This window comes from Sphaerulina musiva, assembly GCF_000320565.1.
Source record: "Sphaerulina musiva SO2202 unplaced genomic scaffold SEPMUscaffold_2, whole genome shotgun sequence".
Lineage (NCBI taxonomy): Eukaryota > Fungi > Ascomycota > Dothideomycetes > Mycosphaerellales > Mycosphaerellaceae > Sphaerulina > Sphaerulina musiva.
The window spans coordinates 167,001-184,935 of record NW_016017384.1 but is presented as its reverse complement, the minus strand read 5'-3'; the positions used below and the strand labels follow the sequence as shown (position 1 = coordinate 184,935).

Here is a 17,935-nt window from a genome sequence, read left to right as displayed (position 1 = left end):
GGCTGGCAGCTGGCTACAGGTAGAGAGAGGTGAGTAGGCTCGGCAAGACTAGGCGTCCGCCCTATTTTATTTTATTTTTTTCTTGGTACCTTTCGTGCTGGACCCTCTCTCTTTTTTTCTTTCTTCTATATACTGTACGGTACCTTGTGTGTATATAAATTTAGGAATTTTCCCTGATTTCCCAGTTTCAAGTGATGAGTCCAACGAGCGTGCATACCTACCTACCTGAGTGTACATGCATACATGATGTGACGACGTGGACTTTGACGTGGAGAGAGCAGGGCAGGGCAGGGCAGGGCAGGGCAGGGCAGGGCATGTTCGGCTTCTGTAACAGGGTCCAACCCAACTCGAGACGAGAGACAACGGCACACTGACAACACTGACAAGAGAATTTGTTCTGCCCAACCCAGCCTGACACAACTTTAAAATCGACTGACAAGAAGAACATGATGCTGAGGTTGTTCCAGGTTACCTTGTTACCTGCTACTATATCGTCGGTTTCATAATAATAATAGGCAACAATTATTATAGGCGAGTCGTTGTTGGCCTGTCTGTCCTGTCCTGTCTGAATCACATGTACATACATACCTACCTGACATACCTAGGTACTTTTCTTGTACGCGATGGATGTTTCGTTACTTTCGTATAGGAGATGAATGAACGAATTGGATGAATGACTGAATGACTGTCGGTTACACTCGGCAAGTCGGGATGATTAGTGAGGTTCCATTTGAATGGATGAATGAAGGAATGACCACTCTCTGGTAAGGTATACATGTCCCTACATGAGCACTAGCCTCTCGACAAGTCGGTCGGTGCAGCAGATGGTGGGTGTTGTTGTCCATCAGGCGTGGTGAGGTGGTATACAGGCACACGGGTAGGGTAGGTATTACCTAATGTGAACGACTCTCATTCGCTCGGGATGCCGGACAGGGATGATCCGCGTGACTGCCCTCTCTCTCCAGTCTCTCTCTCTCTCTCTTTGCAAGTTCGCCTGACCGCTCGACGGGACCTGCCTCTTCTCTCTGCCTCTTCTCTCTGTCTCTCTCTCTGTCTCTCTTGAGATGCTCCTTCTTCGACAACAGGTAGGAAGTAGGTACCTACCTGACGATGAATGTACTTGCCTCCTCCAGGCCTGTCTTCACTACCAACCACCTCACCCACCCCATCACTCACTCACTCACTCACTCGCTCACCTCCCTCCCACCCATCCATCTATTTACCCATCCATCCATCCATCCATCCATCCATCCATCCATCCATCCATCCCTCCCTCGGGCCATTTATTATCCATCTATTATCCATCATCATCATCACACACACACCGCATCAACCCCGCAATATCAACATGCTCTCCAACATCACGCGCGCAATGGACAAGACAAAACGATGCGCTTAGTGACTGCATAACAAGAGGCAATCGGCAAAACGTGCCAGCCATGAGATGCTAAGGTAATCATGGGAGGTATGTACCACCTAGGTAATGCTACTCCCACCGCTGCACCTGGCCCTGCATGCAAAACAAACTTTCCGACGAGAACACTCCACTCCACTCACTACACTCACCACCGACTGGCGACTGTTGCGAAGTGTACCTCCTACTTGGGTAAATGAGAGGGTGCCAGCCACATGACTCGAGCCAAGAGCCTTAGCCTCCGAGCCTGACCTCGTTCCTCTCCTCAGCACCTCCTACTGGTGCCAGGTGTTGATGATGATGATGATGATGATGATACCACACACACACTCACACTCACTCATACACACCCAACGCACCTCCTGCACTGCACGACCCTGCACGTGAAGAGAACACTGAGTCGTGTTGTGTCGAATGCCCACGGAATGCCACTGCCACGGCGCCTATCCTCCGAGCCCAGTGTGCTGTGCTGCGCTGCGCTGCTGTGCGTGCTGACGATGCTCGCCCTGGCCAAGTGTTTTCATTTAATTAGCAGGTATGGTGCTACTACTGGCCATCATCATCCTACCACTGCAGCAGTATGGATCCAGGAACAACGTATATGATGTGCACTGCCGATTCCCGAGTGCACGGCCGCCATCCGACCATAGGGCAGACGGGAGACAGGCTTCTCCGAAGCTCTCCGGAACCTTTCCAAACGGCCGGAAGGGTCTCCCTGAAGTCGCTTACTCCATCATACATGTACCTCCTACTGTAGGCTGGTTGATCGATGGCCACCTACTACCTTTCCAGTCACCAAGGTATCCTTGTGACCACTCCCGACGTCAGTGCTCTCCACGCAACAAATGCAACTGCTCATGTGTTCTCGCAAGAACTGCTCATGCTCCGGAGCGTGATCGACTGCACAAAGTCTCGTCGTCGAGCGTCGAACACGATGGCGCTTCGTATAAAACTGTCGCCTCTCCCAGCCCAAGCACACACCACTACCACACATACATACTTCTCCTCCCTGTCCATAGGCTCTGCTTCGCCCGTAACAGCTCCGACCTGAAACCGTGTTGTAGCCTCTCTCCCGCAATTGGGATTGACCTATTATAGCTGGTCCAACTCTATTCTTACATTAGCAATCTCACCCAGGCCGCACCAAACTCTCCAATATCTCAAACCATTTCAAAGAAAAAGAAGGGAGGAGGACGATCCTCTCGAGTTTTCGATCAAAACTTACCCATCGACGGACCACAGTACCACTCCCCAGCAGCATCAGCATCAGAATCAGCATCAGCATCAGCATCAGCATCAGCATCAGCATGTCCTCGTTAGCATCGACCTGGCTCCTTGCCGCACTATGTATACTCTCTAGGTTCACCACCACAGCACATCCGTTGCAGAAGCGAGCAGACCTGAGACCAGTCATTTCTACAGATGTATGTTCCCCCCTCATTGATGTGTTGCAGCATCAGACCACGATTGCTGGCCATGCACTAACTCCCATACCCGTCGTCCATCACAGTTCCCCGATCCATCGATCATCAAAGTCGGCGACACCTGGTATGCCTTTGCATCACAATCCAAGTATGACTTTCTCGATACCAAAGTTCAAGTGGCAACATCGCCAGACTTTGCCACTTGGACCCTCACCGGCCAAGATGCTCTTTCCGTCATGGCCCCATGGGCTGTATCTGCCGTATGGGCACCCTCTGTGAGCAGACGAGACGACGGGAAGTATCTCATGTACTACTCTGCCGTGACCAACACGGGCGGAGACGGTCGATTCCATTGTGTGGGCACTGCAGTTGCCGATGACGTCCTCGGGCCATACGTCTCCAACTCGGACGAACCGTTCGCCTGCCCCCTCGAGCAAGGCGGAGCACTGGATGCATCCTACTTCAAAGACGGAGATCGTCACTTTTCCCTCTACAAAATCGACGCCAACTCGATGGGGAATGGCGGCTCGTGCGGGAATACCGTCGACCCCATTGTCACTACTCCCATTGTGATTCAAGAAGTCCAAGCCGATGGCACCACCAAAATCGGAGACCCCATCACCCTCCTCACCAACTCCCAATACGACGGCCCGCTGGTCGAAGCACCGTACATGTATCGCAACGCCGACGGCATCTACGTCTTGTTCTTCTCCTCCAACTGCTACGAGACGGACCTGTACGACGTCTCCTACGCCACCAGCACGAGTCCCACGGGTCCCTTTGAGAAATCTTCTACGCCTTTATTCATCACGGGCACCCAGGGTCTGATTGGCCCTGGAGGCGGCAGTTTGGCCGACGATGGCACGTCGTGGGCGATGCATGGCTACGAGTCCAGGGAGCGCGTCGGGGGGAGGAGGAGCATGTATGTCACGACGTTGACGTTGACTGGTCGCCAGGTTATTTCCAATGTTTGAGGTGGGAAAGATGGAGAAGGAAATATGGAAATGAATTTCTTTTTGTTGGATTTGTTTTGTATATATCTGTGTATAGTGGAAATACCTATTTGAATGGTAAGTATATGATGATGATGATGACGACGATGATGATGAATGTAGAGAGATCAGAGAGATGAATGGATGGTTTTTATCGATTTCCTTTTCTTTTTTTTTTTTTTTTTCCTTTTTTTTTCTTTTTTTTTCGTCAAAAAAGAAGTCAAAAAAAGAAAACTTCCCATTCAGCCTAAGGCGGCGCTGTCTTTTCTTGATTTTGGCCTAGTACAAATACCTTATGTATATACCCTATCTTACCTACGGTACAGGTACCTAGGTAGGTCGGCTCAGGTAAGGTAAGATAAGGTACCTACATGACCTGACCTGACCTACCTTGGGTAGATATATCTACCTGACCTACCTTACCTATTAGAGTACTACCTTACCTAGGTAGTATATCTCAGTAATGTATATAGGCAAGGTCAGGTAAGGTAGATGGTTGAGGGGTGCACTTTTTCTGGATTGGTGCTCAGTCTATGATGGGTACAGGTATTTTATAGGCATGGGCGACGTACCTGCCTCCTTCCTTAGACTACCGGTTTTCAACAATGTACCGATAGGCAGGTAAGGTACCTTCCTAAACAGGTGCTTACCTTAGCTAAGGTAGGTAGGTACATGTACCTAGGATACATGCTTCGACCCGTTGATTCCATTGACTCCATTCACACTCTTTACACCATTTTCACTCTTCACACCCTTCACACCACCAGCAGGAGCAGCACTAGCAAGACGCTCTAACCTCTCTCCATCGACCCTCAATTGTACCCAGTCCACCATCTGCTCGGCCCCCAAGGACTTGTAAAAGGCCAAACTCGCAGTATTCGATTTCAGGCAACTCCACTCCAGTCGTCCACCGCCAATCCTCACCACTTCCTGTGCCAATGCCTGTATCAATGCCTTGCCATAGCCCCTCTTGCGATATTGTGGTTTCACGAAGAGATCTTCGAGGTAGACGCCCGGTTTGCTACGCCAGGTGCTATAGTTGTTGAAATACATTGCCATGCCCGCTACAGCGCCCGGCGTGAAGTTGGCAGCTCGGTCGGATTCGGATAGGCTGGTGGGAAGGCGGAGAAGGAGGGTTTTCGCATAGCCTGGTGACGCGTGTTCTATTGTTGTTGTTGTTGTTGTTGTTGTTGGTGATGCTGTCGAGGTGGAGGATATATCGGTTGCAGGTGTGGCGAAGATGAGGGTTTGGAGGAGGGACTCTTCCGTCGCTTCTACTTTGCTGGACGCGCTCTCGTAGTCTGCGAGTCCCTGGATCATGGCGAGGATTTCGGGAACATCTGCGTTGCGATCAGGTCAGGGTTCGGTGGGAAAATGGGGGTGAGAATTGGAGGAGATAGGTAAAGGTAGAGCTGACCTTCTCGGGTAGCGTGAGTGACGGAAACTTGGTCAGCCATGTTGTAATGATGGAGTTTGCAGGTGGCTGTGGTTCTGCAGGAAAACATTATTTGTAGGTTGTGAGGTTGGCGGTGGCTTTCTCTTTATGGACCTGTCTGCAAGGTAAAGTGAGGTGGTTTCAAGGTGTCCTATCGGAGTGTCGGAGTACTGTCGGAGAGATGCAACTTTCCTTAGTATCCAGTCATTCCTCTACCTTACGGAAGTTGCGCAGTGGAGAGACTCGCACTGTCCGTATATGATCGAGGAAACGACTCGAATCTTCGAATCTACGAGGACCTGTTGACTTGAGGTGTAGACAATCGTCGATGAATTCCTGTGCCATGACCAACATCGACGTGGCGAGTTCATGATGACCCCACAGCACACGCCACTCCTTCGTCTCGTCATTATACACCATATACGGGCTGATGGAGAACACCGTCGCCCACAGGCGTTGCATGTATCGAGGCGTGATTTCGTGCGCCTCCCGATTGCCGTATACTGCATTGTCGATTCGGCCTTGCAGTACGGTAGCCTCAAGCGCGCTGTATTTCCCAAAGTGAAGTCGCTCGGAGGCATTGCGGCGAGGTATAACCAGGTCGGGGAGATTGTGGCCCTGGGACCAGTCTCGAAGCTGTTGCCATTCCTTCGTGGGCAGTGGAGGGAGTAGTCGATTGAGGAAGTCCGCGTACCATTTCCGATGCATATTCTTGATTCGCTTCTTGGGCATGGGAAGCATTCGATTGTTGGTTGCCGGTATGATGGGCTCCAAATGCCGTGGATTCTTGCGCGTGTGTGTCGGAGGATTGGCCTGCTTTTGAGACTTGGCCAAAGCATAGATCTCGGGGGTCAATGCTGGCAGATCGTCACCGCCGTCGAGGCTGCCGCCGCCGCTGCTGCTGTTCTCCGTGGAGGCGCCGTCGACTTCTGGCCCATCCAGAGCATCATAGTCTTCGGTACCAGTCGCTGGCGATTCGCTCCGTGGTGACTTTGTAGAAGAGGGTTCCATCAAATCATGTATCACACTCCTGTCGGTCTGGTAGAGTGGCTTTAACAGCTCATACCGTCTGCTTCCAATCCTGCCATAAGTCATCAACAGCACGCGAAGCAATCGGCTCCGCTCGCCTTCATTGGCTCGGCGCAGTTGGTTCAGCGCTTTGTTCGCTTGTTGAAGAGCAAGTTTCGTCCACTCCGCAACCGACGTGGGGTTGTCACGATGCTGCCGTATGCGAAAGGCATTTTTCCTAGTCTGGCCCAGAACTTTGGCGCGGATGAACAGTCGGGCATTGGGATCAGGGAGGTAGCTGGCCTCCCGTAACAACGATCTCACTCGGCTTCGAGAGGCTGTACTCAGCTGTCCATGGCTTCCCCACGAGAAGAGTATCTGGCTGCCCCTTTTCAGAACGATGCTCCTCTTCTCCTTCTCCTTCACCTTCACTCGCGCTGCAGCAATACCATCATTGGTTTCCCATGGGGAACGAGTCCTCCGTCGTGATACACTCCCCGACAGCCATTCCGGTGGTCCATGAGTGCCCAGGACCAGCGTGCGTCGGGGCTTAAGACCGAGGGTCATGTCATCAGGAACAGGTCTGCGTAGAAAGAGGAGTTGATGTATCTTCCAGGTACCTGTACACACGGCAATGGATTTCTTAAACGGCTTAGGTAAGTTAGCCTAGGTAATCCGGACGCCGAGAAAACGAAACGCTCGGATCATGTCCTTTTCGCGTCTCCACGCGTCACTTGCTTGCAGTCACGTTCCCTACTCCCGACTGAAGAACGACGTCGCTATCGCATTTACCGCTCGAGCTTCATACATGACATTTGCATACCTGACCTGATTGAGGTGTCCCTCACCACCACCGCCGCACATAGCACCCGACCTACCGCCTACCGCCTACCGCCCACCTACATGCCGTAGCTCTTCGGTCCTGCATGTCCCTCCCTTGCATGCGCCCTCCCCTCCACCGCCGCCATGCCTCCCTCCAACCACTCTTTCGCTATGGCCCACCAGTCACCACCGCCGCCACAGCAGCAGCACCAACAGTCCAGCAACAACAGCCAAGCCTCGTATGGCGCGCACCACGGCTACAACTCGAGCTTCGATAGCAGCCAGCAACAGCAGACTCACGCGCAACCCGCCCCGGCCTCATATGCGCAGAGCTTTCCCAATGGCCCCGTGAGCAACCCGGGATACGCGAGGAGCTTTGGCGACGGCGCCATGAGCCACATGCGCCAGTACGATGAGAAGCCGCAGATATATACTGTACGTTCATGGTGAAAGAGAAAATGCGCCGAGACCAGTGTGAATCGAGATGTTCCTAACCACCTTGCTATCCAACAGGCTGCCTACTCGGGCGTGTCCGTCTACGAAATGGAAGTCAGCGGGGTCGCTGTCATGCGCCGTCGCAGTGACGGATGGCTCAATGCGACACAGATCCTCAAGGTCGCGGGCGTCGATAAGGGAAAGCGCACCAAGGTCCTCGAGAAAGAAGTCCTCACGGGCGAGCACGAGAAAGTGCAGGGTGGCTATGGCAAGTATCAAGGCACCTGGATCAGCTATCGCCGGGGTCGTGAATTCTGCCGCCAATATGGCGTCGAAGATGTCCTCCGACCCCTCTTGGAGTATGATGTATCTGCCGATGGATCTCAAGGCCAGGGCGCGCAGGACACCCCGACCAAAGAGCAGGCCATGGCTGCGCAACGGAAGAAGTTTTACACCAACTCGAGCCTCGACCAGAGACCGAACGGCCAATCCGCCGCCAATGGCACCTTCTTCTCCAGCATCTCCCCGACCACTAGCGTGGCCTTGGCTGCCATGAACAAGGCTGCGAGACTCAACTCGCCTGCGCCGAGAAATACAAGCACGCCTCGACCGTCGAATATGCGCCAGTCGCTACGAGAGCCCTCGAATAGCCAGCAAAGTGCGGCATCCGATGTGGACCACAAACTGGACTACTCTGGCTTCAACAATTCACAGACCAACGGCGAACCGCCCCGGAAACGAATGCGACCTGACAGTCAAAACCAAGACATGGGCCCTCCCAATCTCCCACATGATGTATCCATGCGGTCGACCACGCCGACCGAGCCCAACATGAGCTTCTACGAGCAGAAGCTCATGCAGGAGTCTGTGAACGCACATGGCGAGCCTATTGCATTGCCTCCTCTGCCCAGTCCCGCCACGGAACGTGACCAGGAAAAGATGAACTTGATCCTCGACCTATTTGCGGAGCAAGGACGTACGGATTACGCCTCGCATCCTGCACTGCTGCAGCTTTCGAACGATGATCTCAACATGCCCCTCGACGCTGCGGCCAATAACGCCCTGCATTGGGCGGCAACGCTGGCGAAGGTGCCTCTCCTCAAACTGCTCATACAAAAGGGCGCGAGCATATGGCGAGGTAATGCAGCGGGACAGTCGCCTCTTATCAGCGCGGTGCTGGTCAACAATTCATGGGAGCTTTCTTGCTTTCCTGACATACTCGACGTACTCGGGCCCCTGATCGAGGTTCGCGACCTCCAGGGTCGCACCCTTTTGCATCACATTGCTGTCTCATCAGGTATCAAAGGACGTGCACCGAGCAGTAAGTACTATCTGGAGGCGCTTCTGGAGTTTCTTGTGAGGATTGGCACCAAGTCAGATACTGCCACGGGGCCTCAGGGAGCATCGAGCGTCGTAGCACTGGCAGCGGCGCAAGCGACCCACCAACAAACCAATGGCGAAAGTGCCTCCAGTCAGGACACCGAGAGACCATCGGAATTGAGGGGACCAATCAGCTTGGTGCGCTTCCTGTCCCAGATTGTCAACGCGCAAGACAAGGCGGGCAATACCGCCCTCAATCTGGTTGCGAGAATCGGGAACCGAAGTATCATTCAGCAGCTACTCGAAATCCACGCGGACCCCGGTATGCCGAATCGCAAAGGCATATCAGCGAAAGACTTTGGTGTAGGGCTTGGGCCTGGCGAGCATCCTCGCTTTGCCGCTGGGCCTGCTCCGGCCAGCTCACAGTCCCATCCACCATCCTACCCAGGTCTAGCAGCTGCTGACACCGATGGCGAGCCCTCCTGTGGCGCACCGACGAGCCAGGCGGAGGTTTTGGGGCAGGAAGTCATTGCTTGTGTGTATCCACCTGCTTATTCCTTCATGAAGAACCGAGCCTAACTGACACTAGACTGTAGCTATGACATCCATGCTTACGCAAAATCTTGCCTCTCACAAAGAGCTTTTGCGTTCGAAGACGGAAGCGATTGATCGGCTTAATGAGCGGATCCGTGAGCTGAGCGCAATGCAAAAGTCTGATTTGGAAAAGCTGCAAGAGCTCAAAGACCGCGTGCGGTTGCGCGCAGAGCGAAGAGCGAAGATTGCCAATCTGCGCAGAGAGATTGAAAAGAAGAAGGCTGCGAACAAGAAGATGCAAAATCGCAGAAAGTCACAGACTCCCACATCCGAAATCGATCTCGAACCCGACTGGCTTACAGATTTGAACGACAATCTCAACAGCACACGAATGGATGCCCATCAACGAAAACTCATCACGTCGAGTCTCCCTGCACCACACCTGATCAGAGCTCGCTTGAACGCGTATACGAAGTCAAATGCCAAACTACAATCGCAAGCAGATCAATTGCGGGCCAGGTCCACAGAACTAGAGGGTCTCTATCGAAAAGTCGTCGCGCTTTGTACAGGTGTCCCCGAAGAAAAACTCGACGAAGCTCTTCCCGCTCTCGTCGCGGCTGTCGAGAGTGAACGAGGCGGTCTCGGCGAATCCGATGTTGGTCGGGTGAGAGAGTTTCTACGCAAGACTGATGGCGGCAGCAGGGAAATGGAGCAGCAAGAGGATGGTGTACGACTGATGATCAATCCGACTGTCAGTGCTGCTGCAGAACGAGCACATCAGGACCGGCTGGCTTCGCAGGCTGCTATCAGGGCTGCTGCTGCCGCTGGTGCGAGAAGTCGTCAGGCATGATCAGTATGCTGAATCTTCTTCTTGTTGCTGTCGTTGTCGTTGTCGTTGTCCTTTTTTCTACTCGTAAAGACGAGCAGCAGCGTGGCGTTGGAGGCTTCCTGGGGCTGTTTTGTTTGGACTGCACGTATATAAGTGTATCCTGACGTATGTGCGTCGTGTTGAAACTCTCTCTTTCTCTCCTTCTCTGTACAGAATCCAAGGCTGAAGTCAAATCGTGATGTGATCTCAGAAATTAAACAATAACAAAAAGAAAAAAGAAGGAAAAAAGTAAAAAGATAACAACAACTCAAACCTACCAGGTGAGTACGTTTTTGACTTGCTTGCCTTGACTTGCTTGCCTTGACTTGCTTGCCTTGACTTGCCTTACAATCATGAATGACCGCACAAAGAACCAAACTAAACCAAACCAAAGCAAAGCCTTGCCCCCCTTCCCTCCCTCACTCTGGTGTAAGATGTAAGGAGTTATTACCTTACTGTTGCTGTTGTTGCTGTTGTTGCTGTTGTTGCTGTTGTTGCTGTTGTTGCTGTTGTTGCTGTTGTTGCTGTTGTTGCTGTTGTTGTCATTGTTACTGCAGCATAAGATAAGACATCCCTTCTCCAAAGCTAATATCGTACCGGTCGTAGTAGACTTTTGGTCTTGTGTTGAAATTGGAAGAAAAGGAAAAGAGAAGGGAGAGGGAGGCATCATTCAGTTTAGTCCAGTCCAGTCCTGCACCTCACCTCCTAGGAGTAGAGAAGATACCAGGTAATAAAGAGAGAATGACACCAAAAAAAAGTCGCTGCGTTTGTTGTACTTTTTGGTTTTGATATTCGTCCGAGGCGTTTCATTAAATTAACATATGTGTGTTATCAAGGGAGGCTCTGTTTCCCTTACTTTCCCTCCTACCAAATCTTCAGCAGCACCCAAAAAAAGGAGTGACAATATTCTTTCCCTCCCCTGTGATGTTTCACAATACTGTGGTAAACACTGATCACTTCAGTGAGTCGTTCTGTACTTTCTTTTACTTCTCTTCTCTTTTCCCTGCTCCTCAAATGTTCGATTAAATAATCATCCTCGCCCATCACTCCGCTGATCTCCCCATAAATAGGAAAAGATTGACCACACATCATCGTCCAACACCTCCAATGCACCAGTTCGTCCCGAGCTCCTAGCACCAGTCAACATACGATAAGATTCCCGTGCCCCTCCAAGATTCCATCTGGGTGGACCATTGGAACACGCGCCCCAAGGCTGGTGCCTACATAGACGCGAGTTCTATATCAATTTGTGCATCGAGGAAAGCTCTCTTCTCCCCAACCAATTGACATTGCAACTTCTGTTCAGCAAGTGCTTTCAATTGCTTCTTCGTGACGCTGTCCAAGTCGACCTCGTTCAAGCATTCCCGAATCGCCATCGTGATGGCATCATTGGCGGGTCCTTGGGTTTGGAAGCCATGCAACGACACGGGGTGTGTGCTGCCAGGTCGGCTACCATACTGCGGCCCGCCTCCGAGTGGTGAGCGAGCACGATTCTGGTACAGTGGAGGGGACTGCATACCCCCAAGCAGATTGTCAGTGGACTGATGTTGTGGGCTATACTGCGGCCTGTACTGGTTGCTCATTCCGCCCATCGACATGAGTCGTTGTTGCGACTCGTGAGGGCTGGGCTGATCGTGGTAGCGTCCAGTCATTTGCGAGAAGGTCGATTGCCGGCCCATCATGCCGCTGTACGGCCCTGGCGATTGCGGCGGCATGAAGGATTGATGTTGCGGGAATCCAGCCAGGACAGTCGAAGCCGGCTTGGCGCTCGAATAGACCGAACGCATGTCATCCATTTCATAGCCGCCGTCGTACATTTGCATGTCCTTCTCTTCCATCATCGCACGGCGTCCGGGCAGGTTGTTGGCAGTGGCATAGTCATCCCAGCGCTGAAGAGGAATGCTACGAGGGTCAAAGCCTTCGTCATCGACTGCAATGAGCCTACGGTCACCCTTCTCTCCCACGACAACACGCGTGTTACCCCACGAGAAGTCATCCTGCTTCCAAAAGGAGTATACGGGCAGGATGAACGACCAGATCGGATAAGCCATGATGTAAATAATCATCCAACCAATGTGCTGCCATTGTCGCTTGATCAAGAAGATGATGGCCTGTAGACCGTACACAGCGGCAAGCATAATGATGGAGATCAGCGGGAATTGTCCCGTTCCCGAAGCCACAGTATAGACGAGATAGACCAAGTAAGCACAGGTAGCGGGCAGGATGACGGTACCAAAGAGATCAATGAACACCACGAATCTCATGCTGAAGCAGCAGAATCCGCAGAGGTCGACTTGCAGCATCTCAGCCAAGTTGTGAATCGTCGAGTTAATCCAGCGACGACGTTGGGAAAGCAGGACGCTCCATTGGGCTGGTGCTTCCGTGAGAGCATACGCATCCGGAAGGAATTTGTACGACATGGAGGGGAAGTGCTTGCACATAATGGTCGTCAGGTAACGATCCTCACCGAGTGACAACAGGTTCTTCTTGTGTAGGGTGTCAATGTTGTTGTCCGCGTACTCCGTAATGATTTTGTCCGCAATGATGAGGGGTCGCCCTTTGTCGGAGGTGCGTAATCGGTACATGCAGAAACTGGGCAGTAGTATGTTAGCATGATTCCAATAGATTAGCGCCAATACGGGCAACACTTACCATCCAGGCAAACAGGTCACACTGCCGAACAAACTCTCGAAGGCCTTAGCCAGATGATGAGAAATGTAGTACTCGTACACCTGAATCATAGTCCACCACGACCGTTCTTCGTTCTCCAACGACGTCTCACCACAGATACCGGCGATCTTCGCGTCATTGGCACAAGCGGAGACCAATCGGTTCAGGGAGTCTTCCTTCACCTTGGTATCGGCGTCAACCATGAACAAGTATTCGTACAGCTCCGGGTCAACACCAATGATGTTGTTGATCTGATGAAACATCTCGAGTTCCAGCGGATTCATGGCGCTGCGATGATGGACGCGGTTCAAGAAGCTCATGAGCAAGATTTGCGAATCACGCTTACCACGGTTACCAGGCTTGGACTTTTGCTGCTCAGATTCCTTGCCGACCTTGACGACGACAATGTACGGGACCACATTGCCTTCGTACTCGTACAGACCGGAGTAGACTTTGCCATAATTGAGCTGTTCGCCTCCCAGACCCAGCGATTTGAATGGCAACGCAGGAGGATCGATTTTGGGGTCGACGCCCAGGATATCCAGCACGATTTTGGGGGTAGGGCGGTCGTTGCCACCTCCGACAATCATTCCATCACAAATCACACAGATGAGCTTTCTCTTGTTGTCGTAAGCCAGAGCAGTGAGCGAGTCCAGGCCTTTCCGGAGCGAATCTTCACCCTCGGTATAGGCTGGGACCTGGCAGATGACGAACTTGTCTTGTTGAGACGGCCGCTTCTTCGAACCCAGCTGCAGTGCTGCCAAGAATTTGACCAGAATCACAGCGCACAAGATGATGGTAAATCCTAGCAAAATGTAATTGTTGACCTGACATTTGGCAGACCCGCGGAAATCTGTTTCGCCAATGTAGAACATATTGTTGAGGCAGTTCATGCTGTTTTCGCGGGTGGTGAAGTTGAGGTTCTTGTTCCAATCATCGGTAATATCGCCACCAGGATTGTTGGTCACAAGGGTCGTCACATCCTCGGGGAGAAAGCTGTAGCTGGGAAGATTGTTCTGGCGATCCAGAGTGTAAAAGTAATTCGTCAGGTCGTAGATCTTATTGTCAATAATGACCCACTTGCGGCTGTTGAGCTCGCCGTCTTTGCTCACGGTAGACTTCTTGTACACCAGCTTGCCCTTGTAGTATTCCTTCATACGTGGTAAAAAGTCGTCCACGTACCAATTGATGCTGTTGAGTTTCGAGGTCCTGTCCGGCTGAAACTGGGGACCGGAAGTGTGTTGAGCATTGGGGTAAATCAGGGTGTTGTTGCTCTGGAGTTGGATCGTGTTCGAGGTGACCAGACCAGGACAGGCGACCGTGAGTGGCGGCACGATGTACTCCGTCACATCCGTGCCCGCGAACGGCTGCATATTATCTTTTGTGGTCTCGATGTTCGTGTCCGAGTGCTGGAGCTTGTAGAACTTGGACAGATCGTATACGCCGCCGCGGAAGGACACATAAAAGTCGGTATCTCCCTGGTGGTAGGACACTTCCTTGGTATTCCATACCTTGTCTCGATTCGGACAGAGCAACTTGCCAAAAGCGATGATGTAGAAGACGACCGTCGCGTTCATGATTGCGATCAGCATCACCAAAGCAAGCTTCTCCCTCCAGGCTTGCCTGATGTCCCTACGCTTCATGCGGCCAATGGCGCTGAGCAAGAACGAAGGGACCCACCATGTGAGAGCCCAGACAATGGCGACCCAGATCTTTCGAGCCTTGGTGATCTTCTGGACGACGAGCTCTTTGCCAGCGGCCTGTTCGGCATCAATCTCGCCTTCGAAGCCGATGTAGTTGCGTTTGTCGTCTCCCTTGAACCCGAGACCATAGTCACCGCCGCTGGCACTGCGCATCGTGGGCGCTGCGGTCGGCGCCAGGGATTTGGCGCCCATCCTGCTCGGTGCCACTTGGCTAGGGTTACGACCGTGCATAGTGTCGCGGGATTCATTGTAGAAGCCGCCGTTCTCCGTGCCTGGAGCCGGGCTGTTGTAGCCTTCCACGCGAGCTGCGCCGACCATGCCACCGAGCATGCCAGAACCCGACATATCATCTGTTGGCTTCATATCAAGCATGCTTTCCGCTTCCCAGTATGCATTCTCGCGCATCCAGATACGTTCGTGTCCAACCATGACCTCGCCATTACTCCAGCCGCGTTCCATGATCCAGCTCTCCACTCCCTCTCTGCCATCCTGGCATCCAAGACGGCGATAGCGATCGACAAACTCTTCCACGTCAAAGTCCGCAGTGAAGTCGAGCTGTTTGTTTCGGTAGTTTGCCCACTCGGCCAACCGCCACTTACGAATCTGACTCGACACACTTCCTGCAGACCATGTCACACTACCCGGTGCTACATTGGCAAAGCGCTCCGGACGATCATCGCTGGGGTGCAAGCACAGCTGGAACCAAACTCTGCTGCTACCCAGAGTGTTCATGAGATTGAATCGTCCGGTGGTGCCGAGGGATATGCCGTGTCCAGTAACGGGGTACAGGATCTGGCGTAAAAAGCTATCGTCTTCACTTTCGACGCCAACTTTCTCGAGAACGCCCTGCCGACGGTCCCATGCCACATCGCGTTCTCGTTGCGCGGGTCCATCAATGTTCAGATCTGCCTCCGATTGCTGGACAGCGAGATCCATCTCTTTGATGACGGAAGCGCCGGTGGACTCTATCATCAAGCCATCCTCCTTCATCTCCAAGTTGATGCCAACCCGATCGTCGAATACAGTCTTCAAGCTCACAGCCTTGCCTAAAGTCTGGCTAGGAATCTCGATGAGAGTGATGCTGACACTGTCGATATCATCTGCACTGGGCGGCGTCAGAATACCATTGTCACTGCCACTGCTGGATCCAATCGCTCGTCCAGTCTGAATGTCACTTCGAATGGAATTGTTGGCTTGCAAGATGACCCAGTCTACCAGTGCTTCGTAGAGTGCGCCAATGAGAACTTCACGCTCTTCAGTGACGCATCGCTTGAGAAGAATGTCCTCATCGATATCTAGCAAGCCGGCAACTTCTTCGCACACTGTGATCAACTCGTCCTGCTCGATGAGATATCCCGTGCCGTCGCCCAGCCGAAGAACGGCAGACAGTACAGCGAGCAGGGAGCGGAGGCTCTTGCCCTTGATACCAATCGCCTTGAGCGACTCTCGAAAGTCCTCCGCTGCTGCTGCATCGTCGGCAGTAGGGAGGAAGGATGGAGCACTGTAGGTGCCCGTCTTGTTCAGCAGGGCGTATTCGTGTGGCTGCCTCAGACTCAGAGCCTCCCGCTCTTGCTCTGACTGGGCATGTAAGAGGTAGTAAAAGACATCGAATGCCCTGTATCCAGGCTCTGCTGGCACATTGACCAGACCGGCCTGGGTGTCGATGCCTGACTGTGACAAGCTAATGATGGCACCGGTGATCTCACCCGTCAGGGCCAGAGTGAAGTTGGCGGAGAGGGCGGAGTATCGGGGTAGCGAGGGATTGAATGGCGTGACTGTGCGCAGGAACGGCTTTAATGCGTCGAGTGCGGTGTAGAAGGTGCCCGGTACACTCAGTGGGAGGGCTGAGGCGAATGGAGCGAATAGAGATGGTGTAGACTGATGGAGTGAGCTGTGGTATGGGTTAGCACATCTTGCCACCAGTTCTTCTTCTTCTCCTCGTGGGCTCTCCCCACTGCTGATACGTACCCGAGTACAATACACGCATCTTCTGCTCTCCTCCGAGCGTGCTCCCAGGCTCTGCGTGCCAAATCAGAATCGACAGTGCCGCCATATCTGCCATCCGGGCCGGTGCTGCATCCCGTCACCCATGTGTTGACCACCAAGCTCGTACTGGCCTCCAATGCATATGGCGTGCCCTCCTTGAAGCAGCCGTGGAGAGTGTTGAGCAGGGTTGTGGTTGAGACCTGCGATGAAGTCTGGTTCTGCTGCATCGTGTTGGTCCGCCCGTGGACTGCCGACGAAGCATTCGAATAGGTGGACATGCGGTAGCCATGCTGCGCCATCGCGGAGGAATGTGTATGCCCACCAGGGGGCTCTTTCAGGTTCGTGAACCGCTACTGCTTTCGATTGTTGCCTCGTGAGGAGGCGCTGGTCTCGAGCTCTCGAGCACTGTCCCGTCCCGTCCTGTGTTGTGTCGTCTTTTCCTGTCCTGTCCTTTCAGGCGTCGTCCTCGGAATACGGCGGATTGTGAGACTCGGAAGATCGATTGCTCAGAAGCGAGTGTGAATCATCGGCCAAGCGAATGTGTGTTGTTGATACAGATACAGATACAGATGGTTCGTGGAGAAGAATGGGTATGTCGGTTTCACGAAGCGGAAGCCCAGGTAGCAGAGCGTCTGGCGAGAAGCTGAAGCATCCACAGTAATCCACACACAGTCCTCCCTGAATGGGCGCGATCGAACGTGGACACCAGAGTGGACGAGTGGATTACCTCAGCACGCTAGAGACACGGCATAACAAGGGGCAGGTCAGGCCGCTAGGCTGAATGGAGACGGCACTGCAATAAGCATCGCAAACTCTCAGCAGAAATGTGTTTCAATTCGGGACGACAACATCGTCCATACCCAAGATCGATGACACTGTGACATATGCTTCATTACAACGGCTGTCATCCACCCGCATGCTCTCATTCTCACTCATTAGGTATCCTACGCCAGTCGTCATCGTCGTCGTCGTCGTCTGGCGTCCATGCTCGTATTCAACTCCATCGATACAGGAAACAGGCCAGGTTTGACCAGACGGCGGTGGCGAAACATGGCGAATAGCTCCGTGTGGCCTATTTTTGGCGCTCCTTTATATATACCCATTATACAACCTGCATACACCTCCTACAGCCATTCATCGAGCGGGTGTGGACGGCGTGGATGGCGAGTTCCCTGTGCTTTGTACGTGTGTAGCAGGTGAACACAAGAGCTCAAGCTTGCAGCTTCTGCAGCATCTTACGCGTCCCCCAATGTGTGTGGCAGGCTAGTGCTCACTGCTCAACTCACCCAAATGCACTCCGCACTCTACCGTATGGCGTGGCAAA

At 52.8% G+C, this 17,935-nt stretch overlaps 5 protein-coding genes across 5 annotated transcripts; 2 read left to right on the top strand and 3 right to left on the bottom strand.

The window, feature by feature from the left end:
- The first annotated feature begins 1,700 nt into the window (after positions 1 to 1,700).
- On the top strand, positions 1,701 to 3,976 carry SEPMUDRAFT_146933 (glycoside hydrolase family 43 protein). Its single transcript, XM_016903971.1, has 2 exons — positions 1,701 to 2,838; positions 2,925 to 3,976. Exons 1-2 carry the CDS (start codon positions 2,722 to 2,724, stop codon positions 3,810 to 3,812), a joined length of 1,005 nt encoding a protein of 334 aa, XP_016763027.1. The 5' UTR covers positions 1,701 to 2,721; the 3' UTR covers positions 3,813 to 3,976.
- A 634-nt stretch (positions 3,977 to 4,610) lies between these two features.
- On the bottom strand, positions 4,611 to 5,171 carry SEPMUDRAFT_28030 (acyl-CoA N-acyltransferase; the record flags this gene model as incomplete). Its single annotated transcript, XM_016908438.1, has 1 exon — positions 4,611 to 5,171. A coding segment is annotated over one exon (561 nt), but the record flags the coding sequence as incomplete, so codon positions are not given.
- Positions 5,172 to 5,643: 472 nt separating this feature from the next.
- Positions 5,644 to 6,594, bottom strand: SEPMUDRAFT_28678 (uncharacterized protein; the record flags this gene model as incomplete). The annotated part of the gene is made up of 2 exons (XM_016908443.1): positions 5,644 to 6,194; positions 6,294 to 6,594. Coding segments are annotated over 2 exons (852 nt in total), but the record flags the coding sequence as incomplete, so codon positions are not given.
- Positions 6,595 to 7,331: 737 nt separating this feature from the next.
- On the top strand, positions 7,332 to 10,520 carry SEPMUDRAFT_153854 (uncharacterized protein). Its single transcript, XM_016907533.1, has 3 exons — positions 7,332 to 7,530; positions 7,609 to 9,385; positions 9,447 to 10,520. Exons 1-3 carry the CDS (start codon positions 7,486 to 7,488, stop codon positions 10,232 to 10,234), a joined length of 2,610 nt encoding a protein of 869 aa, XP_016763024.1. The 5' UTR covers positions 7,332 to 7,485; the 3' UTR covers positions 10,235 to 10,520.
- A 504-nt stretch (positions 10,521 to 11,024) lies between these two features.
- On the bottom strand, positions 11,025 to 17,157 carry SEPMUDRAFT_146932 (glycosyltransferase family 2 protein). Its single transcript, XM_016903970.1, has 3 exons — positions 16,594 to 17,157; positions 12,905 to 16,516; positions 11,025 to 12,844 (listed from the first exon to the last, which is right to left on the bottom strand). Exons 1-3 carry the CDS (start codon positions 16,908 to 16,910, stop codon positions 11,473 to 11,475), a joined length of 5,301 nt encoding a protein of 1,766 aa, XP_016763023.1. The 5' UTR covers positions 16,911 to 17,157; the 3' UTR covers positions 11,025 to 11,472.
- Between the last annotated feature and the right edge of the window lie 778 nt (positions 17,158 to 17,935).